This window comes from Mangifera indica, chromosome 7, assembly GCF_011075055.1.
Source record: "Mangifera indica cultivar Alphonso chromosome 7, CATAS_Mindica_2.1, whole genome shotgun sequence".
NCBI lineage: Eukaryota > Viridiplantae > Streptophyta > Magnoliopsida > Sapindales > Anacardiaceae > Mangifera > Mangifera indica.
The window spans coordinates 352,577-378,495 of NC_058143.1; the positions used below are offsets into that span (position 1 = coordinate 352,577).

The 25,919-nt window shown below is 34.9% G+C and overlaps 3 protein-coding genes across 4 annotated transcripts; 1 reads left to right on the forward strand and 2 right to left on the reverse strand.

Annotated features, from left to right (window-relative positions):
• The first annotated feature begins 529 nt into the window (after nt 1-529).
• On the forward strand, nt 530-5,720 carry LOC123220784 (putative disease resistance RPP13-like protein 1). The gene is made up of 2 exons (XM_044643375.1): nt 530-1,623; nt 2,555-5,720. The coding sequence occupies exons 1-2, from the start codon at nt 530-532 to the stop codon at nt 5,718-5,720; spliced, it is 4,260 nt and encodes a 1,419-aa protein (XP_044499310.1).
• Nucleotides 5,721-17,325: 11,605 nt separating this feature from the next.
• On the reverse strand, nt 17,326-19,875 carry LOC123221688 (2-alkenal reductase (NADP(+)-dependent)-like). 2 transcript variants are annotated; one of them, XM_044644583.1, is made up of 5 exons: nt 19,534-19,875; nt 18,766-18,943; nt 18,225-18,391; nt 17,900-17,982; nt 17,326-17,788 (listed from the first exon to the last, which is right to left on the reverse strand). In XM_044644583.1, the coding sequence occupies exons 1-5, from the start codon at nt 19,768-19,770 to the stop codon at nt 17,410-17,412; spliced, it is 1,044 nt and encodes a 347-aa protein (XP_044500518.1). In that variant the 5' UTR covers nt 19,771-19,875; the 3' UTR covers nt 17,326-17,409. The 2 variants fall into 2 exon arrangements, with proteins under 2 accessions (XP_044500518.1, XP_044500519.1); XM_044644584.1 differs by lacking the exon at nt 18,766-18,943 and having other exon boundaries at nt 19,524-19,875.
• Nucleotides 19,876-20,802: 927 nt separating this feature from the next.
• Nucleotides 20,803-22,932, reverse strand: LOC123221697 (2-alkenal reductase (NADP(+)-dependent)-like). The gene is made up of 4 exons (XM_044644598.1): nt 22,734-22,932; nt 22,259-22,425; nt 21,525-21,607; nt 20,803-21,262 (listed from the first exon to the last, which is right to left on the reverse strand). Exons 1-4 carry the CDS (start codon nt 22,906-22,908, stop codon nt 20,893-20,895), a joined length of 795 nt encoding a protein of 264 aa, XP_044500533.1. The 5' UTR covers nt 22,909-22,932; the 3' UTR covers nt 20,803-20,892.
• Between the last annotated feature and the right edge of the window lie 2,987 nt (nt 22,933-25,919).

A 25,919-nucleotide genomic window follows, 5' to 3' on the forward strand; every position in this document is an offset into this window, starting at 1 on the left:
AAGAAGACTGTCCTTTCCGTGCATATATACAGAGTGAGTTATGAAGAATGATTAAGGATGGGGAAACCAAAATGGCTGAGGAAAAACATAAAGAATGATTCTCTATTCTTTTTCATTCTTGAAGGTATGAGCTGTAAACAACACTTTGAAAAGAATTTGACGCTACAATCAACTTCTCTATGTATCTTATAATAAAAAAAATGGGACCCTTGAGATAGTTTTGGGTAGAATTAGTTGGACTTATTCCAGTAAGGCAGAGATGTGGGGCTTTAAACTAGCAAAATAGTTTTGGGTAGTATTGTGTTTTAGTGATCTTCAAAAACAAAACACAATCATTCTTTTCCTTTCTTTATCTCAAGAATAATTGTCTGCTCAAGTAAGGTATTTATCTATGAAATGACTTGTGACTAAAATATTCTTTTATTTTCAGCACTCTTAAAGACTGCATTAACAAGTTTCTCTTTCTTTCTCGCATCCTTCTCTTCCTGTTACAATCTTAATTCTTTCCTACTTTCCGACAACCTAAACCATGGCATTTGTTGTTGAGCCCGTCGTCTCTGGACTCATTAAGGGATTGTTTAAGATATTGGGGTCCAATGAAGTGTGGGACTTTGCTCGGCGACTTGTTGGAGTAGAGTCCGAGCTAAAAGAGCTGGAAAACAAGTTGCAGATGGTTGAAAACCTTCTTCTCTATGCAGAAGACAAGCAGCTGATGGATAAAAGCGTTAAAAAGTGGCATGACAATCTTCAACAATGGGCTTATGATGCGGAGGACTTACTGGATGAGTTTGCCTACGAAGCTTTGCGATGCAAAATGAAGGCGCAACACCAGGCTAGCAAAGGACTTAGCTGCCTCCCTGCTTGTTTCCCTAGTCCTTCATTCGCCGTCCAGATGGGGTCCAAGATCAAAGAAATCAATTGCCGGTTGGAAAAGCTTCGCCAACAAAGATCAGCTGAACGTGAATTTCAAGAGCTCTCTAGAATGACATCAAGTAAGGCTGTAGTTCAAGGACCAGAGGAAACTTCAAGCGTCCCCCCTGAACAGATTGTTTATGGTAGAAATAAAGATGAACTCACACTACTTGACATGGTGAAAAGTGGTGTCGACATTCAAGTGATAGCAGTTGTCGGCATGGGAGGGATCGGCAAAACGACAATTGCTCGGATTCTATACAATCACAAGCAGCTGGAAGATTTGAAGTTTGACAAAAAAGCGTGGGTGTGTGTTTCAACCTACTTTGACGTTCTCAAAATCTCAAAGGAACTTATTGAGCAATTCTCGTCTTCTGTTCCAAATAATTTAAACGAACTGCAAGTTAAGCTGAAAGAGGCAGTAAGTGGAAAGAAATTCCTGATAGTATTAGACGATATTTGGAAGGTGGAGTACAACGAATGGGAAAAGCTTAAATCTCCTTTCACAGCTGGTGCAACTGGAAGCACAATGATCGTGACAACACGCCATACAGATGTTGCACAAACAATGAGATGCTCTCATACTTATCATTTGAATTTTTTATCCCAAGACGATTGTAAGTCCTTGTTTCAGGAGCATGCGTTTGGAATTGGTGCAGCTGCTGTTCCTAATCAAATAACCGATTCAATTTACAAAAGAGTTGTAGAAAGGTGTGGTGGCTGTCGGAAATATAAATTGGGTATACAAGTGTGTAGATTGAAACCCATGTTACACAAAACCAATTGGCTTATGTTAAGGTCCAATCCACAACACTTATATATCACTCATTTTACTTAAGTTTATTAGATGTGGGACTCTTCTTTATTTGAGTCTCAACACCCCCGCTTAAGTGCAAGCACCTAAGCTGTTAAACCTGCCTTTCGGCTCAGTCGATTTTGACTGGGTGCGTTGTCACTTGTATCCAGGAACACTTAGGCTGTTAAACCCGCCGTTTGGCTCGCGCTCTGATACCATGAAAGTAACACTTAGGTTGTCACTTGATGATGCTTGCCATAATGACAATCTTTGCAATAAGTAAATTTATTAAAATCACCATGCACATTTAAACTTTTGAAAACAACTCTCATTGTTTTTTCACATGGATGTCCAAGTCTTTTATGCCACATATCAGTGTCACATTTATTTACAAAGAAAATATTGCTATCACAACCAGCAGCCTTAGCATTCTTGGTGGTTTCATTGGCTAAACATTGGTAAGGCAGATTGGGTTTGACAGAACAATGATTGAAGGCAGAATCATGAGGTAATTGGAGCTGGTACAGCCCATCTTTAAGTGCCCCTTGGAGCAGCACAATCCTGGTGGCCTTGTCCTTCACAAAACAAGAGTCACTTAGGAACTCAACTACTACATCATTATCTTTAGTAAACTTGGATATGCTTAAAAGATTTTTGGTTATTTTGGGTACACAAAGAATGTTCTTGAGATGTACAAATTTATTGTAAAAGGAAGTGTGTAGATTGAAACCCATGTTACACAAAACCAATTGGCTTATGTTAAGGTCCAATCCACAACACTTATATATCACTCATTTTACTTAAGTTTATTAGATGTGGGACTCTTCTTTATTTGAGTCTCAACAGTGGCCTACCACTGGCAGCAAAGACCCTCGGTGGTCTTCTGCGCTCTAAGCCAAGCGATACTTGGGAAAAAATATTAGAAAGCAATATATGGAGTACATCTGATGAAAGCGATCACATTCTCCCAGCATTAAAGCTAAGTTTTCATTATCTTCCTTCGAATCTAAAAAGATGTTTTGGCTATTGCGCAATTTTTCCTAAAGATTACGAATTTGAGAAAAAGGAACTTGCACTTCTATGGATTGCGGAAGGTATTATTCAACCATCTGATAAGCAACTAGATGAGGCAAGTGAGTGTTTTCATAAATTATGTTCAAGGTCGCTTTTCCAACAATTGAGTAGTCGTAGTTCTAAATATATTATGCATGATCTTATTCATGATCTAGCTCAATTGGTTTTTAAAGAAATTGCTTTTAGATCTGAGCAAAATATAGTTGAGTTACCAGAAAAATTTGAAAAAGTTCGTCATTTTACTTATGAACCTGATGATTATACTAAAGAAAATAAATTTAAAGCCTTGGAAAAAGTAAAAAGTCTAAGAACATTTTTGCATGTGAGGCATCGACATGGATATGGCTATTTTATTAGTGCTACAGTTGTTTTGGATTTGTTGCCGAAGTTAGAAATGTTGAGAGTACTATCTTTTGAAGGACATTGCATCATTGATTTACCTAATTCAATTGGAGATATGATGCATTTAAGGTATCTCAACTTATCTAGTACTTGTATAAGAAGTTTGCCTAAGTCAATAAGCCAATTATTTAATTTGCAAACTTTGTTATTACAAAATTGTTCTTATTTCATGAAGTTGCCTTCGAAAATAAGATATTTGACCAATCTACGTCATCTTGATATAAGTGGTAAAAATTCATTGAAAGAGATGCCACTTGGAATGAAAGAGTTGAAAAATCTTCAAATATTGTCAAATTTTATTGTGGGCAAGGATGCGGGTTCCAATTTGGAAGTCTTGAAGAGCTTAAGTTTTCTTCAAGGAAAGCTTCACATTTCAAAATTACAAAATGTGACGGATCCAAATCAAATGCGAGAGCAAATATTAAGCAATAAGAACAATCTAAAAGTTTTGTTACTAGAATGGGGATATCAAGAGAACTCACGGAAAGTGGATGTAGAAACGAATGTACTTGAGAAGCTAATGCCTCCTAGCAATTTGGAAGAACTCACAATCCGAGGCTATAGTGGGGAAAGTTTTCCATCTTGGTTAGGAGATTTGTCATGGCTCTCTAATTTGGTGGTTCTTAAATTAGAAGAATGTAAGAGGTGCGTGTGTTTGCCTGCACTTGAAATGTTGAGCTCACTTGAAGACTTAACCATTAAAGACATGGCAAGTCTAAAAAGAATAGATTTTCAAAGACCTTTCAAGTCATTAGAATTTCTTCATTTTGAGAATTTGCAAGAATGGGAGCATTGGGACAGTTGGAGGGGAAATGAAGATACTAGAAATTTTCCAAAGCTTCGTGCACTTTTTATCAAAGAATGTCCCAAACTTATTGGAGAAGTACCTGATTATCTTTCTTCATTAGAAAGTTTTATTCTTAGGAATTGTCCAAGGTTGGTGATCTCATTCTCAAATTACCCAATACATTGCAAATTAGAAATTGAAAGTTGTGAAGAACTTGACGGTTGTGAAGGAATTGTATGTAATGATGGTTTGATTGATTTTAAGTTTTTGAATTCTCAATGTCTTGCCAATATTCCGGAGGTTAAAGATAAATTAAGGAAAGGATTTCAAAGAGTAGAATTTTTGAAGATTGTTGGTGACGAAGAGATTATGGAATCATGGCGAAGTCTGGAAAACACCAATTTTCTTTCCAATCTAAATTCTCTTGAGATTAGAGAGTGTCAAAATCTAGCATCTATTGGAAGGGGCATGATACCTTCATCTCTAAAAGAACTTGAGATCTGTGATTGTAGGAGTCTTGCAATTATTGGTAAGGATGCCCTACCTTTCTCTCTAAAAAGGTTTAGCATTGAATCTTGTGGAGAACTGAATTTTTTGAAGGATTTAAGTGTTTCTCTTCTTAAGTACTTGGAGATTTGTGAGTGTGAATCTCTCAAGTGCATATCATTAGATGGTCCGTTGCCTGAGACACTCAACGAACTAATTGTTGAAGGATGTGAAGCGCTGGAAATATTATCATCTAGTGGAAATGAGTACCTCCCTAAGGCACTTACGTCCATCTATATTTGTAATTGTGAAGAGCTAAAGTCAATTGGTGAGTCGTTTGATAATAGCCCGTGTCTTCAAGAAATTACTTTAGAGGATTGTGAAAATCTTGAATGCTTGCCTTTAGGTCTACACCGTCTTCCATTCCTTGACTCTATTGTAATAATAGATTGTCCAAAATTGTTAGTGAGAGAAGGTGTTCCCACCAGCCTTAGACAACTCTTAATTAATGAATGTGAAGATGACAAGGGAATGGGAATTGGAATGCTCACGTCTCTACGAACGTTGCAAATCGGATACCTCCTACAGCTTGAATCCATCTCAGACCTGAGCAATCTCACATCTCTTGTAGAGTTGAATATCGCTTTCCTCCCACTGCTTGAATCCATCCCAGACCTAAACAACCTCAAGTCTCTTAAGGTATTCACCATTGTTGGGCTGGAATTTGAACTAATTCCAAATCTCAGTGGCCTAACCTCTCTTACAGAGTTATGCATTGAGGAATGCCAAAAGCTCAAATCAGTTCCAAGTCTCAGCGGCCTCACCTCTCTTGAAAGTTTGGAGATCAATGATCTCCCACAGCTTCGATCAATCCCAGATCTGAGCAACCTCACCTCTCTTACAAGATTCGAGATTAGTAAATGCCCAATGATCAAATCAATTCCAAATCTGAGCAGCCTCACCTCTCTAACGGAATTCAGCATTACAGAATGCGCAGGGCTTAAATCAATTCCAAATCTGAGCAGCCTCACCTCTCATGAAAGATTAGTCATTGAGGATTGCCCAAACCTCAAATCCATTCCAGACCTTGGCAACTTCAAAGATTTATCAATTAAGGAATGTCCAAAACTCAGATCCCTGCAAACCCTGCCATCTTCACTTCAGTCTTTAGATGTTATTGATTGTCCTCTGCTTAAAAAACGATGGAAAAGTGTTACAGGAAAATATTCCTCAAGATTTCTCAAATTCCTGAAGTTAAAATAGATGGTAAATTCATCTACAATTCAAAGGAGGTATCATGGATTTGATTATTGGAGTTTGCAGCATCCAATATGATAATCATCTGATTTCATTGAAGGTTTGTAACATTTCTTGATCTCTACTATTGTCCAGATTTTCATGTAATACTGAAGTTATTATTCTCTTTTGAACTTTGGCAGCTGATCATCAACGAGAATCTCTGAATTATAGTTTGTCCAGGTAATTCATTTAACTTTAATCAATTTAACATAATACCTTGTATCTCAAATTCTAATTCAACTTCTCTAATTTCATAAGTTTATTGGTAACGGAAGAAACTTCCAGCTTAGGGAAGTTCCAATTTTTAGAATTCTAAATAAAAGTAATTCTTCATGTTCTTGCTTCATTTTTCAGTTCCTGCGAGGATCTTTTAACAACAGATTAGATAATATTATGCTTAGTTTTTTGTGAGTTCTGAATTCAGGGGAAGAACATTTAGAGGCAGAAGTGGAAATATTTTCCGTCGAATTGATTTGAAGCCTATCTTGATCAATTTAGGTTTGTCATCTTCTAACGTATGGACCATTATAAAATTTTTACTTCCACTTAGTTATTTTAATAATAACTCCTTTGCCTCAAGTTTATTTAATAGATTTTCATAGCTTATTTAAGGAATCATTGTTAACTTACTCAAATGTAAACAATGCAATGCAGGACCGCTATGCTTAGATTCAATGTTGCAGAAATCATCGGAGAGGCTTAAAATGATCCCAAATCATTTCTGTTCCGCACACGTAATTACACATTCTCTACCTTACTCTTGGGTTTATACATGAAGTCCACCAGTTGATGAGAGCAAAATCAAGTAATGAACTTCTATATTTTTTTTTCTACTTTTTATCATTTGAGAATGGCGCCTCTCCCTAAAGTCTAAAATTCACCAACTCTAATCTCTCTTTTATTTATCAGATCGTTTGATTAGAATAAAATTCTAAATTGTCAACAAATTCTCTGATTGGAAATATTAAAGGTACTTGTATGTTTTGTGTCAATCTCATTTCTGGTTGAATTTACATTTTAGTACGTGTAATTTAATTTAGTATTTTATCTTTTTTTTTAAAAGCAAGAAGCAAGTGAAAGATTGCTCTAGTTTCAGAAGCCGAGTATAACATTTTGATAACAGAGTACCTACAAAGTGAAAATGGTTCCTCTGTTCCAAAACTACTATATTTTGTCATCTCATAGGTTGTCTCAACTCTTGTGGTTCCAAGGTAAATAAAAGGAAGCAACACCTGCAATTTTTGATAAAATACATATCCTAAAGATCCTACTGTCTGCAACTTAAAGTAAGCAACTGTTAGGCATGTCTAAGTTTTCCAGGTCTAAATTTACTGGTGTGTTTGCTTGCGCTTTAGAACCAAACTCCTGGCTTCAGGTTTGGAGCTCAGCAACCTTTCTAAAATTACAATACAGAGATTGTATCTTCTAGCTGTTGCAACGGTTAATCAAGCTCCATTTTGTTTTTGGTAAGTAATCAAGCTGCATTTTTCCTGCTTGTGTGTATAATTTTTTTTTTGTCATGTCATTGTTTTTGTTTTGGACAAAAAGATTGTGAAATGCATCATTATTAATCTATGGTTTACTTTTAATAGCTTATTTGAGGAATTATTATGTACTCTCTCTATGCAAACAACACTATGCAGGATCCCTACACTTAAATTAACATTGCAGAAATCATTGGGGGGCTTAAAGTTTTCCTTCTCCAACTTCTTGTAAGCATATTTAAACTTTCAACAAGATCAAAGGTCATTTCTGCCTCACACATCTAATTGCATATTATGTTTCCTACTCTTGGATCTGCATAGGGAGTCCGCCAAATGGTGAGAGGAAACCAAGTAATGGACCTGCATATATCCTGCTAAAGTGGTACAACCAGTCAATATTTATCTAAGATGTTATTTCTCAATCCTTTCAAGTAGTCTTATTCTTACAAGTTTCCACCATCATTACATTTTTATTACAGGGAAGCATGTCATCTTAATTCGAATGTTTTAATATTCAAGGTGAATACTAAAAGAATTTCAAGTTGAAATCCATAAAACTTCAAGGGAGTAACGTGTCACCTTGGATGAAAGACTCGAATATGAAAGTCACCTTATGACATTTCTATAGTAGCTTGTGATCAATCAATTTCTATGGTGGTAAGACATTTCCAACCTTGATAACAAATTTTTTTACATTTTGAAATATTTGAAATAATGACAAGTTCACATCATTTCTACAGAAACTGCGGGTAAAAATTTTGGAAATCACATCTTACAAATTTTGAAAGTCTGGAGATGTTCTACTTATATAATTTACCAGAAAGGGTTTGTTAGATTTGGTAAGTTCTAGTCTATACCAAATCAACTAAACAGTCTCACATCCCTTAAGTAAGTTCTTAATAGGATTGTTCTCAAAGTCACATTCTTTTCTGTTGGTTAGCCTATTTGCAACGCAAATATTGATATTTATCCCTTGTTACTCTACAACTTGTTGAAATATAGAAAAGTGAAGACAGGACAAGAAATCTCATGAAGCAAATAGATGAGATAAAAAAAAATTTCATTGCTTCAGAAATTTGTAAGTTGCAATTATACTCTTATATCAAATGTTTCATGTGTTTCTACAGCTGTGTTAATTTCATGTTCTATTTTTCTTGGCTTTGTTGGTGATTTTTCTGCAAGGTTTAGAAGTTAAGTACACAAACAACAACACGACTATAGAAATGGGGAAACAAAAGGGAGTTTTGAAGAATAAACCACTAGATCATTGCTTCACAAACTTGGGTCTCATCGTGTTGCTGTGACATTGTAAACTTATTGTGATGATAAGAGGGATGTGAAGCTGGCAAGGCAACAATGTAGATAAAGGAAATCCACTAAAGTAGCATGTTATCAGTTCCAACAGGGGTAAGACATTTCCAAATAGATAAAAATTCTTATAAATTTTAAGATCTTTGTGAAGATGACAAAGCTTATGTATTCTTATAAATTTTAAGTCCTTACCAAATCAATTGAACAGTTTCAAAACCTTAAGTAATTTCTTAACACAAATGTTCTCAAAGTTGTGTTATTTTATATTTGTTTGTCTAGTTTCAACTCAAATATTGATGTTGTCTTTTCTTAATTAATAGTTTGGAGAGAGAAACAAAAGGAAAGTCAAAGCAGCTTCAACAGGATAAATGGCATGAATTCTTTTGAATAAACTGTATAAGATTAAAAGACTTTACTCACCCACTATTTTCTTGTTCATAAAATTGTAAGTTGTAACTCTATCTGTTATATCAACTTTCTGACTTGTTCTTTCAGCTCTATCAATTTCATATTTTATTTCCTTTTTTTGCAGATGATCTAGGCACAGAGTTGGAAAATTTAAGTTCACTAATACCAAACAGCAAGTGACTTTGGAGAAAATTTCAAAACGATTAAGGCCACAAACCACGTATCATTGCTTCACAGACTTGGGGCTTCATCATGTCACCATGTCAAAAAATGCAGTGGCAGGGTGTTACTGCCCTGGAGTTCTGCCTTGAAGCTGCTCTTCACTGCTGCTGGATTTGTGGTATCAGGATGCTTGCTGGAGATTTTAATGTGTTTGGGGATGAAATAGGTGCTGAAGATTTGCTGCTGGATTAGCTCTTCCCTGCTGCTGCACTCTTGTTACTAGACTAATACTGGAACAAGAAATCTGGAATTTATGCATTATGCTACTGTTGTATTCAATGACAAATGTACTCAAATATCATAATAATATTTGTAAACTGCTGCTTGTATTGAAAAGATTTTCCAGAATTACAATCAAAGTTTTATTGATCCATCTTGCAGTTCTTTAGATTGGAATTATCATAGATTCAAGAAACACCATAGACTCAAACAAACAAACTAATCCCTCCCGAGAGACTGGAACTCTCCCTCTTCTTCCTTCTCAACAATTTTCTTCTCTGAATTCTTTTTGGATCTTTCCCTTCTCCTTTTATCCTCATTACAGTCAAGCCTTTCCTTAGATTGCCATGTTCCCTCTCCAAATTGGTGGTCCTTGCTGCTGTGAAATTGCCATCTGCTGCACTTCTTTGCTGCCATGTGTGTTTATTGACCCCAGTGGTCCTTCCTCCTCTTGATTGTTTTGCATTTGGTGTCTTGTCTTGCAGGAATTGTAAGCATAGGCCCTAGCACAGGGCAGCAAGTTAGGAACTGAGATTGAACTTTTTCAACATCACTTCTTCGGTTACATATCGGCAGATGAATGATGTGACTGTTTTATATGTTGATGTTTTCATCTAAATATGCGACTGTTTTATTGTTTTAATATATCATTTATATTTAAAACAAAAATGTACATACCTAATTTTCTAATTTATCAACAACAGAACCTTCATCAAAATAAAAAGAAAACAGCGCTATAAAAAAACATAACCATAAACAGAGTTGACCCAGCTATAGTTAGGCCCTTTCACTATAGATTTAAGAGCTCTAACTACTTTGCATGGCCAGAACAAAGTTGATGATCAAACCAACAAAGACGAGTAAAGCTTAAACTGACTTAAAGTCATCTCTTTTCTTTGATTTGATGCTTCGCAGTCACTCTTTAGTTTAGTTATATTTTACTGGTATTTTGCGGGTGGTATTAATAAGTTATTATTTATAATTCTAGGGGTTCATTAAATTAACCATTCTATTTTTTAAATATTCTATTCAACTTTGGTCTAGTGACTATAATACCCTTGTATATAGTCTTCTCTCCAATTTTTAGAACAATATAACTATGGGTACTTAAAATAAGAACGAAATTGGGTACTAATAATGATGCGTTATAATGTGATTTAGTGAATTAGATTTAAAAATAAAATAACATTCAATCATATAGTGACATATTATTATTGGGTACCAAACATTGTTCTTTCTAGAGATGGTTCAACAAAACATATTTAGGTATTTGTAACTCTACTTTTGGTTTTATAATTCATGATATTACTATACATCTTATCCAATATCATATGATTAGATAATTTTAAAACGAGAGAAAAAGTAACCAATCGTATTATTCACTCATATGCTATCAAATTAATTTGTTTGAATAAGTTAGTAAAAAATAGTAAAATGTAATTACATTCTAAAATTCTTGTATAATAAAAATATACGAACGTAGATTTGCTTAGGAGTTACTATTACAGTCTACCACAACCTTAAAAAGACGATGGTCCAAATGGGTCAACCCATTGAGACATGGTGGTGAACCCAGGTGGCACTGGCCAGTGATCCTTACTCTATACCCTTCGCTCTAGAAGCCATGAACCTCCAGCCTTCGCCAGGGATCCAAGGCTCATCTCCTAGCTGTTAAATTTGTGCTAGACAAAATAACATACCTGAATATTTTCTGAATAAACAAAGTTAAAGCAAGTGCAAAACCAGGGAAGCACAATGTTGTAGTCTGAAGATGAAAGAAAGAGAGCTAAAAGTGATGATTTTTCTTTTTTAACGGAAGTATCAGTTTCTTCATTAATCAAAGATACATATATATGAAGACAAGTACAAACAAGCCATACCAATGGTCATACTTAATAACTTAATTGAATATAAAATGCTTAACCAAAAACAGTAAAAAGGAACAACTTCAATATTCTAGTTTGCTAACACTCCTCCCTAGAAATTGAAGTTGTTACACCAAGCAAGTGTCTCAATTTTTCAAATTGAGATTTGGGAAGAGGTTTGGTTAGGATATCAGCAACTTGATCAATAGAGTTGCAATGCTTCAAAGATATTTCTCCTAACTTCTCACCTCTTTGATTGCATGGAACTTCACACTTATATGCTTGGTTCTTCCATGTTGAATGGGATTTTTACCTATGAAGATGGTTGATTTATTGTTAACATAAATAGTAACACTTTTGGAGAAATGACAATTCAAATCTGTGAGGAGCTTTTTCAACCAAATAGCTTGGTTTATAGCATTAGCAGCAGCTGTATACTCTGATTTAGCAGTGGAATGAGCAACAATATCCTGTTTTTTTGAATTCCAGCAAAACATGGCTCCTCCAAAGCAGAAGCAATACTTAGACGTGCTTTTATACTCATCTTGGCATCCTGCCCAGTCACTATCTGAGAACCCTATAAGCTTATCCTTTTGTTGACAAGAGAACCACAAGCCATAGTTATAGGTGCCCTTAACATACCTTAAAATTCTTTTGCCAATTGACAAGTGGAAGATGTTTTATTCTTGCATAAATCTGGACAGTAATGAGGTGACAAACATTAAATCAGGTCTGCTAGAGCACAAGTAAAGCAAACACCCGACTAATTTTCTATATTGAGTGGCATCCGTTTTTTCAGCTTCATCATTTTTCATAAGTTTTACATTAACAACAAGTAGAGTGGAAGTTGAGTTGCAATTTGTCATATGGAACCTACTCAACAAGTCATTGGCATATCTTTCCTGTGAAATAAAAATTCCATCAGAAAGTTGATGAATTTCCAAGCCAAGAAAGTACTTCATTAGGCCAAGATCAGACATATCAAATTCCTTTTCCATGCTAAGTTTGAATTCCAACAATTGAATGACATCTCCTCCTGTCACCAAGAAATCATCAACATACAAGGACACAATAACTTTATCATTTTGTCTCTTGATGTACAAGGTTGATTCACTTTGATTGCATACAAATCCTAGGCTTAGTAAGTGTCCATGTATTCTACTATACCAAGCCTTAGGGGCTTGCTTAATCCCATAAAGAGCCTTGTGTAACCTATAAACACACTTTTCTTTTCCTGGAATTACAAAGCCTTCAGGTTGATTAACATAAATTTCCTCATCTAGAATTCCCTTCAAGAAAGCTGATTTGACATCAAAATGATGTAACTTCCAACCTGCTTTAGTAGACAAGGCAATTAAAAGCCTAATTGTGTCATACCTTGCTACAGGAGCAAAGGTTTCAGAGAAATCAGATCCAGATTACTGCATATACCCTTTAATTACCAATCTGGCCTTGAGTTTATTGACTGAACCATCAGGATTTAGTTTTGTTCTGAATATCCACTTAACCCCAATTGGTTTGTGGTCTGTGGGTTTTTCCACTAGACTCTAGGTTCCATTTTTTGAGATCATATTTAATTCCTCTTTCATGGCATTTAACCATTCATTGTTTGAGGATGCTTCTTCAAAGTTCTCTGGCTCTTTCAGAACTAAATTACACCTTCTATAAATGTCATCAAGTGATCTCATTCTTGAAGCAAGAACTATCTCATCATTGTTACTTTCATCCAACAACTCTTCATTCTTGAAGACTGATTTTGAAGAGGTTATGGGCTGAGAATGGTCATCTAAACTATTTTCTTAGTTCCAAGACTTTGCCTCATTAAATTTAACATTTCTACTAACCACAACACTTGAAGTTTGAGGATCGAATATTTTGTACCCTTTTGAGACAAAACTATAGCCAATAAAAATTCCAATGTCTGCCTTGGAATCCAGCTTTGATCTTTTCTCTTGAGGAACAAAGACATAACAGGTACAACCGAAGGTTTTTCTTCCATGCCTTTTTTCAAAAGGAGTAGCATTATCTAATGCTTTGAAGGCAACATATTTAGTAGGTATATGGTAGTATTGGTAGCTTTTGCCCAAAACTTTTTTGGCAGCCTTTTTTCAAATAACAAGCATCTTGTCATTTCCATAATTGATCTATTCTTCCTTTCACTAACCTCATTTCTTTTAGGGGTATAAGGAGTGGTAAGTTGATGGATAATTCTTTCACTTTTATAGTAATCAGCAAATGCATGAGAGGTGTACCACCTTCATTATCAGTTCTCAGAATCTTGATTTTAGTTCTTGATTGATTTTCCACTTCTAATTTGAATCTTTTGAAAGTGTCTAAGACTTCACTTTTTAGCTTGAGAAAATAACCCCAATAATATCTAGTTAGATCATCAATGAAGAGTAGCATGTATTTGCTTTCATTTAGTGACAAGGTATCCATAGGACCACACAAGTCAGAATGCAACAACTATAGTTTTTCATTTGCTCTCCAACTACTTTTAGTAAAAGGTAGCCTTGCTTGCTTCCCAAATTGACACACTTCACATAACTCTTTGGGGTCAATTATGACAGGTAAGTTTAGAACTAGTTCATCATCATGCATACTTTCCAAAGTAGAAAAGTTGAAGTGTCTTAGTCTACTATACCACAATTTTGATTCATCAATAACAGTGTTTACAAAATTAGCTTCTGGAAATTGTCATTTAATAGCAAAAATTATTGTCCTCCATACCCACTAATATAACCTCAAGACCATTCTTATCAAAAATAAAACATGTATTATTTTCAAAGTTGAGGGAATATCCATTTTACATCATTTGACCAACACTTAACAGATTGTGACTAATATTGGGAACATAAAGCACATCATGTATGAGTTTGGTATCTTTTGGTGTATTGACTAAGACTGATCCTTTGCCTTTGACCTCTAGTAAGTCTTCATTTCCTATTCTGACTTTAGAGCAGAAAGTAGAGTCAAGATTGGTGAAATGTGAAACATCATTTGTCATATGGCTTGAACAGCCACTGTCAATCAACTAGGTTGTAGGTGCTTGATTTTTCTGTAAAACATGACATGAAGCCACAAACAAGCTTTCCTTTGAGATTTCTTGATTTTCAGCAATATGAGCTTGCTAAGTATTCTGACCTTGGCTTGATGGCTTGTTTCTACACACTTTATCAATGTGTCCTTACTGATTACACAACCTGTATCTTACATTTGGCCTAAACCAGCAATTGTTAGGAGAATGACCTTTTCTTTTACAGTGAGGACACAAAATAAGATTTCCTTTCTTATCACTTTGTGACTTGTTCTTGTCTCTTTTTTCATCTCTTCTACTAGAAGATTGTTTCTTGCTGCCATAGCCACTCCAGTTTTCATCTTGAACTCTCATGCTCAAGGCTTGCTCAGTTGACTCTTCCTACCTTAGTGCCTTTCTTTGGTCTTGAGTTTTCAAGGCATTCAACACTTCAGATAAGGTGAGTTCAAAGAAGTTTTTGGAGTCTTCCAGTGAAGAGATCTTAGCTTCATATCTCTCTAGAACAATGACAAGTATTTTTTTGATAACCTTTTGATCAAAAAGGGTCTTTCCCATTAACTTGATTTGATTCACCACTTTAAGCACTCAGTCAGCATATTCTTTTACAGTTTCCATTTCCTTCATCTTCAACACTCCGAACTCTCTCCTTAGGTTCAAGACATTCATTTATCTTGACCTCTTATTTCCTAAAGAGTCTTCCTTCAACTTGTCCCAAGCTTCTTTGGTTGTTTCACATGAGACAATCTTTGTGAAAACAACATCAGTTACTCCTTGATGGATCATAGACAAGGCTCTAGGACCCTTGGTCATCTCTTTTTCATGCATTCTAATTTGGTTCAAAGTTGGATTTCGCCCCAAAGGAGAGGATTGTTTCTCCTCCTTAACATACTGCCACAATCCTAAACCCCTCAAGAATGCCTTCATTTTTACTGCCCATATGTGATAATTCTCACCATTGTATATTGGTGGTGACATAGAAGAAAACAAGGATGTCATGGAGCAATAACTGATAAAATAGTTTTAAAACTAGTTTTTTTTTCTCAGGACAAGCACATACACCCCTTAAGATCTCAAAGCTCTGATACCATGTTAAATTTGTACTGGACAAAATAACATACCTAAATATTTTTTGAATAAACAAAGTTAAAGCAAGTACAAAAGCAAAAGAGCACAATGTTGTAGTCTAAAGATGAAAGAAAGTGAATTGAAAGTGATGATTTTTCTTTTTTACGGAAGTATCAGTTTCTTCATTAATCAAAGATACATATATATGTAGACAAGTACAAAGAAGCCATACCAATGGCCATACTTAATATAACAAAAGTTCCTTAGTTTAAGGTAAGCCACACATTTTTACTTGTTCCAACTAAAGTAACTAAATTGAATATAAAATGCTTAACCAAAAACAGTAAAAAGGAACAACTTCAATATTCTAGTTTGCTAACATTGGCTTGGAATAGGCTAGCCAGTTAAAAGCCATCTTGAACCCGACTCAAGTGGTTGAGTCAATGTCCCACCATCTCAAAACCCCCACTTGTGTTACAAACTCACGTTACCAAGCTCGGCAAGTAAGCTTAATCCATTATACTAGCATATACTAGTTGAGATGCTCTTCAATATCCGATGTGGGAACTGTAAATGCTTCATTTCATAATTTCATTTGCCCTAGATCTTGACTGCCTTCGTTCCTTGGAAGATCCTTACAATGGCTAATCTTCATGGACACCAGGTTCTTTCTGTAAATATGGTATTGTTGCGGCAAAGATGATTTCAGGTTATTCAGTATTAATCTAATAGCTATGGGGCTTAAGGGACACTTTCAGAAATTCATATTCGTGGTAAAGTTTGAACATTTTAAGTACCAGATGACAGCTGGCATAATTTGACATGCCTCTCAACACTTGACCTTTCCAACAACAAATTTTCTGGTCGAATCCCATCAACATTAGCTCAGTGCACTTTTTTGAAAGAGCTTGCAGTAAACAACAACCGTTTTGCAAGTCAAGTTTCGAGCAATAAAGCCAGCTTCAATATATCAAAAAGTTCAATGTTGTTAGATATGATGAGTTGAATTAAAGAATAGACATTCCAGATGAAGAATCGAGAGTTCTAAGGGTGTTCCAATGAGGTGAACAGGTGTTCTAAGTGTTGTAACAAGTCAGAACAAGATCATTCCACTCGCTGTTATTGGTCCTTCAACAGAATCTGAAAGCTTCATTCAGAAGGTAGACCGTAATTGGTTATGTTTTTACTGCAGTTTTTGATATGACTGTTTTCATATCATATTGTGTTTCATGGATACACTGTGAGAGTGGGAATCATAATTGGTTATGTTTTTACTGCAGGTTCTGATATGACTGTTTTCATATCATATTGTGTTTCTTGGATACACTCTGAGAGTGGGAAGAAGATAACAATGGGAGCGATGATCCTGCTGTTGATTATGACATGAGAAAGAAAAGTACCAGACATGAAGTTCATTAGCAAAGACTTTGAGGCATCCAATAAACAAAATAGTCACATAGTAAAGTTAAAAAACAAGTGCTATTTATCTTGGTTTACCCTAAAACCGGGTTATATCTAGCCGTATTAATATAATTCAATATTTTGTCATCCTCTCGTTACAATGAATATATTTACTATAAAATTGTTATCACACTTAAACAAGAAAATAATATGTTTATATATTCTAGGAGTAACTCTAAAATTCTTATTCCTAGGGGTTCTTTATGAGCTAAGTCCAGACAGCGGATAGAGATATCGTTTAATAGATTACACCTTATTCGCTAGATGATAACAACTAGGGAGAAGATAGTTGAATACACTTATGGGTTAGAGGCTATGTGCATCCATCTACTTCCCCATTAAGCGGGGGACCCACATGCATCAACGTAGTGCCTTCAAATAAAATGGTAACCCTTTCGAACAATAATCACTGTTGTCCAAAATCAATTTAAATTTTATATATATATATATATATATATATATATATATATATATATATATATATATATATATATATTTATATATATATATATGTACATACACACATAAAATTATTATTAGAAGAGTAGCAATCAAGTATACAAGAGAAGAGATAGCTTCAATTACTCCCTAGCAACAACAACTAGTTGTTTCCCAATATTGCGTCCACTGAATAGACCAGCAAGGGCAGCTGGAGCATTTTCCAGGCCTTCAACAATGTCTTCAAGATAAACAATCTTTCCTTCTCGGATCAAATCCAAAACAACTTCCAGGAACTTTGAATATTGAGGCAAGTAATCGAAGACTACGAATCCTTCAATGCGAATCTGATTTCTAATAGTATGCAACAAATTGTGAACACCTTCAGGCTGACTGAGATAGTACTGTGAGATCATTCCACACACTGCAATTCGACCCTTAAGTCTCATGTTTAGAAGCACCACATCCAGTAATTTTCCTCCTACGTTGTCAAAGTAAATGTCAATGCCTTCAGGAAAACACCTGGAAAAAAATTGAGATTTCTGATGAGTTTCCAGGCCTCTTATTACATTTGTTTTTCAATTTAAGGGAACAATGGCTTCTGCTTCCATCTCCTCTGTTCCTGAAACTTACCTTTTCAAAGCTTTATCCAAGTCATTCTCCTCCTTATAGTTGAAAGCATCATCAAATCCAAGCTTGCTCTTCAAGATGTCAACCTAAGTTTTTGTAGGAGGAAAGAGGGAAAAAATGAAATGAAGTTGCCAATTCTGATAGATCATAACAAGAATTAGTTACACTGAATAAATGCCGCAAGATTATATATTAATGTGACATCTTGGTCTAATAGTCTAGCTCACTGTCATGCTAAGGTAATTTCAGTTAAACTGTAAGAAATCTATCAGATAACAATGGTAAAAGTACAACAAAAAATGAGGTATTCCAGTAGGAATTAGCCCACCTTCTTTTTACTTCCAGCACTTCCAACAACGTAGCAGCCCATCAATTTTGCAAATTGCCCAACAAGCTGACCAACTGCACCTGCTGCTGCTGAAATGTATACATTTTCTCCTTTCTTAGGAGCTGCTACTTCGTAGAATCCAGCCCAAGCAGTAAGTCCAGGCATTCCTATACACAAAACAAAACTGTTAAGTACTCGCCAAGGATTTTAGAACATGTTTTAATAATTTAGGAACTCATAAACTATTTAACCACTTTTATCTTACCATGTCAAGAGATGTGGGCTGCTCATATATGCCGATAAAATATGAGAAGTGTTAGGTATATATGGGCATCTCATGGTTAAGTAGCCCTTACACTTGTAAGTCACGTATTTGCTTTTAAAACCTAAAAGCACAACTATAACAGATTGTATGTCTAAAGCAAGCAATATTTTAACAATGGACTCACTAAGAATTCAAAAATCAATACATCAAACATACAAAAGTTTTCGTATAAACAACTAATAAATTTTATTACGAAGACATGCAACTAGATCTCACCAAGAATTCCAGTATAGTAAGACAAGGGAACATCAGTATGATGGATTTTGAAGAGGCTTTGAGGGTTCTTAATCACGCTGTATTCTTCCCATCCAACAGTTCCCCAAACCAAGTCCCCTTTCTTAAATTCTGGGTTCCCTGAATCCACAACTTTAGCCACTCCAACCCCTTCTAATGGCTGCATGAATTTTCCACCGTTAACAAAAACGCAACAGAAAGCTTGCATAAGAAACCAAAAAAAATGGAGACCCAAATTCAATTCGATGGAAAACAAGAGTTCCCGTATCAAAACAGACATTCCGGTGAGGTGAACGGGTGTTCCAACTTAAATATCAATTTTGTGCAGAATTCTAAGACAGGTTGCTCCATCGAATGGAGCAGTTGTTTCATCTGGAACGGGGTTGTTCCATCTAATGAAACAATTACTCCATAGAATGGAATGGCCATTTCGTCGCAAGTATAAATTTGTACTCTTCCCATATTTTAGACTTTAATTAAGAGAGACTTAATTGAGTGGCTAAGGTTTTACAGCTTCTAAGCTTGATAGTCAAGAGAGCTATCAATCTCATGCATTTTCCTTGTAATTAAGCTTCAAAGTTCTCATGAGTTTTCTTGAGCTGGGTTTCCAAGTAAATTATTTCTGTTCTTCGTTTGCTTTCATTACGAATCTCCTAGGTTTCTGCATAACATAAACATCACAAAGCAAAACATTTTGTGTAATCTAATCAACAAGATAAGAGAGCTTAAAGACATTTCACCAATGCTTACAGAGCCAGGTTTGAAAGAAACGAAATCAGGATGTTGAAACTTCTTCATGCGGCTCCCCATAAAAGGATCACAAGACAGGTAAAGATTCTTCACAACAACGGTATTTGAACCTGCCTCTGCTGTCAAAGACATAATCGAAGCTGTCTTCACCACCATGTCTGATTCTTTTGGAGCTCCATGAATAAAGTGCTTCAATATCACTTGTTTGTTGTTGATCACTTGGCCTGCACTAGCCATTTTTGCTTCTTGTTGCTGCAGCAAGCACGAAGATGAGTTGCATGATTATTGCTTATCTCGTTTCAGCTTGTGGATTATATTTCTCTTCAATCTCCTATGGTTTATTGATTGTAAGACTTGTTACAAAATCAAAAGAGTAAGCACTTTTTAAAGGGCCAACAGAGGGCCCAATTCTAAGACCCAATTAAAATACAATAAACAAAGTTAAAATTTTGTGTGACTCATTATTAATGATGTTATATAATTATGTGATGGTGAACCTTAAATTCTTTATTAAAATTATCTTAATATATGAAATTATGATCAATTAATTTAAGGTTGGATTTAATTTAAGTCAAACCCAATAAATCCTTAGCCCAGGATTGACTCAAATCCAAGAAAGTTGGTCTGATATCGATGAGTTAAAGAGTCAAACTCGATTAAAAAATAATTTAATTATAGATTAGCTCAAGATCGTATTATTCAAATTAACTCAAATTGGGCTCCTTTTAAGAAAATAAGCTCAAGGTCGTATTATAGATTAGCTCAAGGTCGTATTATTCAAATCCTTAGCTTATGTTCAACTTATTTAATTTGAGCTTGAATTCATTTATAGACAACTCAAATTTAATCTAACCCTAAGTCAATTCTTTCTACTAGAGCTCAATTTCCCTGTGGTGGCCTAAAACTAAAACTTTCAAGGCCAAGGTTGAATATAAAGAGGTCAACGATGAAATAATAAAATTAAAAAAAGGCTAATGTAAAATTTAGGGTGTTGTATTGATATTTTTTACATATATATCACCAAAAGAATTTTCAAATTCAATAGGGTCAACTAACCCTCTTAGTCTGCCACTACAATTTCCCTCATCAGCCCATGACCAAAATGAACAATAAGAGTACTCTCAACAAATTATTAGTTTTATTGAAATAACCAGTTTTGACTGTTACCCTTTCAAAATCTATCTTACTTAGATGATGTGCATTAGTTTTAATTTAAAATTATCAAATCATATGACAGACACACTGAATATATAATTGAACATTCAAAACTGGATACAAATTATTATTATTATTAGAAGTGGAATAAAACACAAAGCTGGGAAACAAAAATGATACAATTTACAGAAGGCTTGAATAAGATTACTCCCTGGAAACTAAAACTACTTGTTTCCAAACATTTTCCAGGCCTGCAACAGCAGCAGGAGCATTTTCAAGGCCTTCAGAAATGTCTTCATGATAAACAATCCTCCCTTCTCGGATCAGAGGCAGCACATCATCCAAAAACTCTGAGTATTGAGGAAAATAATCGAAGACCACGAATCCTTGCATCCGAATCCTTTTATGAACGATTAATCTCAGATTCTGAACACCTTCAGGCTCTTTGAGATTGTGCTCTGCGCTCATTCCACATACCACAATTCGACTATTAAGTCTCATGTTTAGAAGCACTGCATCCAGCATTTTCCCCCCGACGTTTTCGAAGTAAATGTCAATGCCATCAGGAAAGCACCTGGAAAAAATAATGGAAGTTTCTGATGAGTTTTCAGTTTGAGTGGCAATTAGGAGTGAATTTGAACCAAACCAAGTTCAAATTCAACTTCTTGTATTGTAGTTGAGTCTTAAAATGGACAAGCTCAAATTCAAACTTGTCAACGTGGAGGAAGCTTGAGCTTGCCTTTCTTGAACTCATTTTAAGCTCAAGCCAACTCGGCTTGAATCCACCACTAGGAGCAATGGCCCCTGCTTCCATTTCTTTTGTTACTGAATTTTACCTTTTCAAAGCTGCATCCAAGTCTTTTTCCTCCTTATAGTTGAAAGCGTCATCAAATCCCAACTTATTCTTCAAATTTTCAACCTAAAGAATTTGTAAGTGAAAAGATTAACTTTTAGGGACAAATCAGATGACAGGAATTGAAGCATTATAAACTCTGTTACAAAACCCAATGGAACACAAACAATAAAAATGCACAAATGTTAAACACAGGAATACAAATATTTACGTGGAAAACCCAATATGGGAAAAACCATGGGTAGATAATGAAGAAAAATTCTTATGGGCGAAGAAATTTGTTCTCTCTATTTGAGCCCCTATCCTTGGCTTACTCTAATTTTTTTGCTGCACATACTCTCCTGCTCTGTACATTCATGTTAACACAACTTTCATATACCAACTGTATACACTTGTACTTTTTGTCATATGTCCACACTTTACAACTGTAGGCCGCTCCAGTTCATAAGTTGTACCCGTTTTGTTCGATTAGACTAATCAGTGGACAGAGCTCTAACCGCTGCATTTTCTGAATGTGACCAGAAAGTTTCATACTGCAATGGCTTTTGGCCTAATCCCTCCATTACCATCATAGATCTCTTTGCAAATTTACCTTTCAAATATTCACTTTCTAATTTAAATTTAGAAAATCTCCTACAAAATTTAGGTTACTACTATACAACAAACTGAATCTTAGGTTTATTCGCGAGTGAGAAATTCCCAGAGGAACAGGCTCACCTTTTCTTTACTTCCAGCACTTCCAACAACATAGCAGCCCAGTAACTTAGCAAACTGCCCAACAAGCTGACCAACAGCACCTGATGCTCCAGAAATGTACACATATTCTCCTTTCTTAGGAGCGGCTATTTTATGGAGACCCACCCAAGCCGTCATTCCAGGCATACCTATACACAAAAAAAAAAAGAACAAATAATTCGTCATCAAATCCGTTAGCTATCCCATACTGGTTGGGAATTAAGTTTGGTGCTAATATATAGAAATGTGACAGAAAATCTCATCCTTTTGGCTAGCTTTTGGGGTGATGCCCAGTAACCAAAGGTATCAGTCACCTTTCAGCTAGCTTTCGGAGCCCTCTAACAAGGGCCATTAAGGGGAGGATTATTAAGTATTCCACATTGACCTTGTAATTGTCAAGTTATTCCGAATAGAAGATCCCAAGATTATCAAGAGGAAAATGGAAGAAAATACTCACCAAGAAGTCCAGTATAGTAGGACAAGGGAACATCAGTATGATGGATTTTGAAAAAGCTGTCAGGATTCTTAATCACACTGTATTCTTCCCATGCAACTATTCCCCAAACTAAGTCTCCTTTCTGAAATTTCGGATGCCCTGAATCCACAACTTTGGCCACTCCAAACCCATCCATTGCCTACATTTTTACACCACCAACTTCAATTAGAAAGCTTCCACATAAGCAAAAAAAAAAAAAAAATTCCAATCCCATGGGTAATTGATTGAATCTTTTTGACCATCAAATCTTAATCAAACCAATCAAATAAGTTGATTTAGTTTGGTTTTCAAAATATTTGTAAGTTTAATATGATGGCATTGAATATAGAGTTAATTGATAGCTTGGTAACAATTTGTTAGGTTGAACTCCTTAAGAACAAGTTTGGATTTGATGAAGCTTTGAATTACCAAGAGAAGCATGACCTGGATGCAGCTTTGAAAGGTACCAGTCCAATTCCAATCCAAGTTATCACTTTATAAGTTTTTTAATGAATAGACCAAACTCTTAAATTTTTCTATTAAAAAAAGTTCAACTTCTTTTATTAAAAAAAGTTTGCTCATTTTAATGAAAAAAGTGATAATACAATGTCTTTGATTAGGGGTAAATATAAATTGATCTGAGTTTAAACACCCTTTATCTTGAGTTTTTTTCGGTTTTTAAGTTCAAAGTTTGAAGATAGACTAAAGTTTTTTGCTCAAATTTGTAACTCAAATTCATAATTCGAGTTCGTAACTCATTAGCAAAATAATGTTATTTTGCCCAATAATATACAAAACGATATTATTTTGACAATTATTTGACATAACTCAAATTGAGCTAAAAGTCAAGCTTAAACAGAATTATGACATCCACCCCACTTGCAAGCTGAACACTATTCAGCTTGAGTTCTACTTGGTTTTATAAAACAAATCAACCTTTTTAGCTCAAGTTTGAGTAAAATGAATTCGAGCCAAACCGAACAAGTTGCTCGGTTTGGGTCCAGCCCTACCTCCAGGTGTTGTTAGCCGAATCTAAAAACTATCATTCTTTGCGTGGATGCAGGTACTTCCTAGAAGGCATTGACATCTACTTTGAAAACGTGGGGGGCAAAATATTTCAACCCAGTATCAACATCTGAAGGCAGAAAATCCATCAAAAATATAAAACCCTCAAAGCAACAAACCTGATTTTACAGGTCAACTTGTGATATAATAATCCTTAGACTTTTTAAAAACATATTTGTAAAATTTTAAAACCCTAAATACTCATTCAAAGTTTTATTTATTTCCATACATTCAAATTTTTTTTTATTAAGATTAAAAGTAAAATTATTATTTTATTAAGCATATTAAAATAATAAAATTATATATCAATTTCTCTCATTAATTTAAAAAATTAATAATTTATTTCTAAATTAAATTTTAAAAAAATCACTTTTCTCTCATTTATAAAGTTTCATCTCTAGTGGCTCTAGGAAATCCGGTCACTGTCTAATCTTCCTTCTTCCACTTTCAAAGATATAGAGCTTGTTTTCACCTCCATGTCAGATTCTTTTGGAGCTCCATTTATAAGCTGCTTCAATATCACTTGCTTATTGTCAATCACTTCTGCACCGCCGGCCATTATCGCCCGTATTCCTTTACTCTTTTCCTTTTTTATCTCTGAGATGCTGAAACATGATGATCGTTTTTTCTATTTATAGTTGCAGGATATATTTTTTTGTGTCGTTTTGGTTTCGTTTTCTTGTTTGAATTAGCCTGATCTGAATCAGCAGTGACGAAAATTTGCAGTAACAGAAAAATTAAGAATAAAATTCTGGGCTTTTGTTTACTTTTCTTATTTGGTGATGACCTAATGTCTTCTGTATTGAATAGTACTGGACTAGATCGAAGTTGTTCAAGTCTGTATTCAAATTTGCATTAAATAAATTAAATTTGAATCAAGAATGAGAGTAGTTTAATAAATAAATTGAGTTTAAATCGATTCAAACATTCAAATCCGAACCACATTACATCAAATTTGTTCGCTGTCAAGTTTTATGACGTCTCTAGGTCTCTTTCATCTTTATTTTATTTTATTTTTTAAGTTTTCTTATTCCCTTGATAGCGGGCTTGTCATCGTATCCTTCTTGAGTTCACTATCAAAGTAAACGTTCTTACAGGCATCATAAGGAGTTCTAGGGAAATTAATTAAAATAGGCAGCCGGTTTGCCGTGTAAACCTTTTCGGCAACAATTCTTACTTTTTACCTTGTTAAGCAAATTATACTTTTTATTCTAAAAATACCTCTCATTTAATTTCTCAGCATTTACCGTAACTTTTCACCGATTAATTGTTTACATTTCAGACGATACATATTAAGATTAAATTTTATGTAATGAATAAAATCTACAAATGAAAAACAGATTAATTTTTTATAAAATAATTTATTCTTATATACTTTTATAAGAAAATACAAACGGGTACAGGAAGGGGTGAATGTAAAAACAAATGGGTGTGTGAAAATATAAATAGGTGCGTGAAAATGTAAAAGGGTGCGTGAAAATGTAAACGGGTGCGTGAAAATATAAACGGGTGCGTATAATATAAAAAGGGTGCGTGAAAATAATGAACACAAAACGGGTGCGTAAAAATATAAACGGGTGCATGAAAATGTGAATGGGTGCGTGAAAATACAAAACAGGTGCATGAAAATAAAAACGGGTGCGGGAATTATAAAAGGGGTGCGTCAAAATAATGAACACAAAACGGGTGCGTAAAAATACAAACAGATGCGTAAAAATGTGAAAGGGTGCGTGAAAATACAAATGAGTGCGTGAAAATTGTGAAGAGTGTGTGAAAATACAAATGAATACGTAAAAATATAAACAAATACATAAAATATAAAAGGGGTGCAGGAGAAACAAAAGGGGTGCAGGAGGTAAGGGATCTCCTACACTCCTTTATAATATATATTAATATATTATATATTAATATATATTATAAAAGGGTGCGGGAGATTCTCCCACACCCTTTTTATAATTTTCCCGCAACCCTTTTGTTTTTCAGCAGCCCTTTTATAATTTCCGTACCCGTTTGTATTTTCACGCACCTCTTTACATTTTCATGCACTCATTTTGTGTTCATTATTTTTACGCACCCCTTTTATAATTCCCGTACTTTTTTTTT

Bases quoted from the DNA above. Each gene is read 5' to 3' on its own strand.
- LOC123221697 (XM_044644598.1), bottom strand. From the start codon at position 22,908: ATGGATGGGTTTGGAGTGGCCAAAGTTGTGGATTCAGGGCATCCGAAA. The intron at 22,426-22,733 runs GTGAGTATTTTC...TTTTGTGTATAG, and splicing joins CTACTATACTGGACTTCTTG to GTATGCCTGGAATGACGGCT. The intron at 21,263-21,524 runs GTAAAATTCAGT...TATTTTTTCCAG, and splicing joins TTGGATGCAGCTTTGAAAAG to GTGCTTTCCTGATGGCATTG.
- LOC123220784 (XM_044643375.1), top strand. From the start codon at position 530: ATGGCATTTGTTGTTGAGCCCGTCGTCTCTGGACTCATTAAGGGATTG. The intron at 1,624-2,554 runs GTGTGGTGGCTG...GAGTCTCAACAG, and splicing joins TACAAAAGAGTTGTAGAAAG to TGGCCTACCACTGGCAGCAA.
- LOC123221688 (XM_044644583.1), bottom strand. From the start codon at position 19,770: ATGGCTAGTGCAGGCCAAGTGATCAACAACAAACAAGTGATATTGAAG. The intron at 18,944-19,533 runs GTAAGCATTGGT...AAATTCATGCAG, and splicing joins TTTCTTTCAAACCTGGCTCT to CCATTAGAAGGGGTTGGAGT. The intron at 17,983-18,224 runs GTGGGCTAATTC...ACAAAAACTTAG, and splicing joins GTGCTGGAAGTAAAAAGAAG to GTTGACATCTTGAAGAGCAA.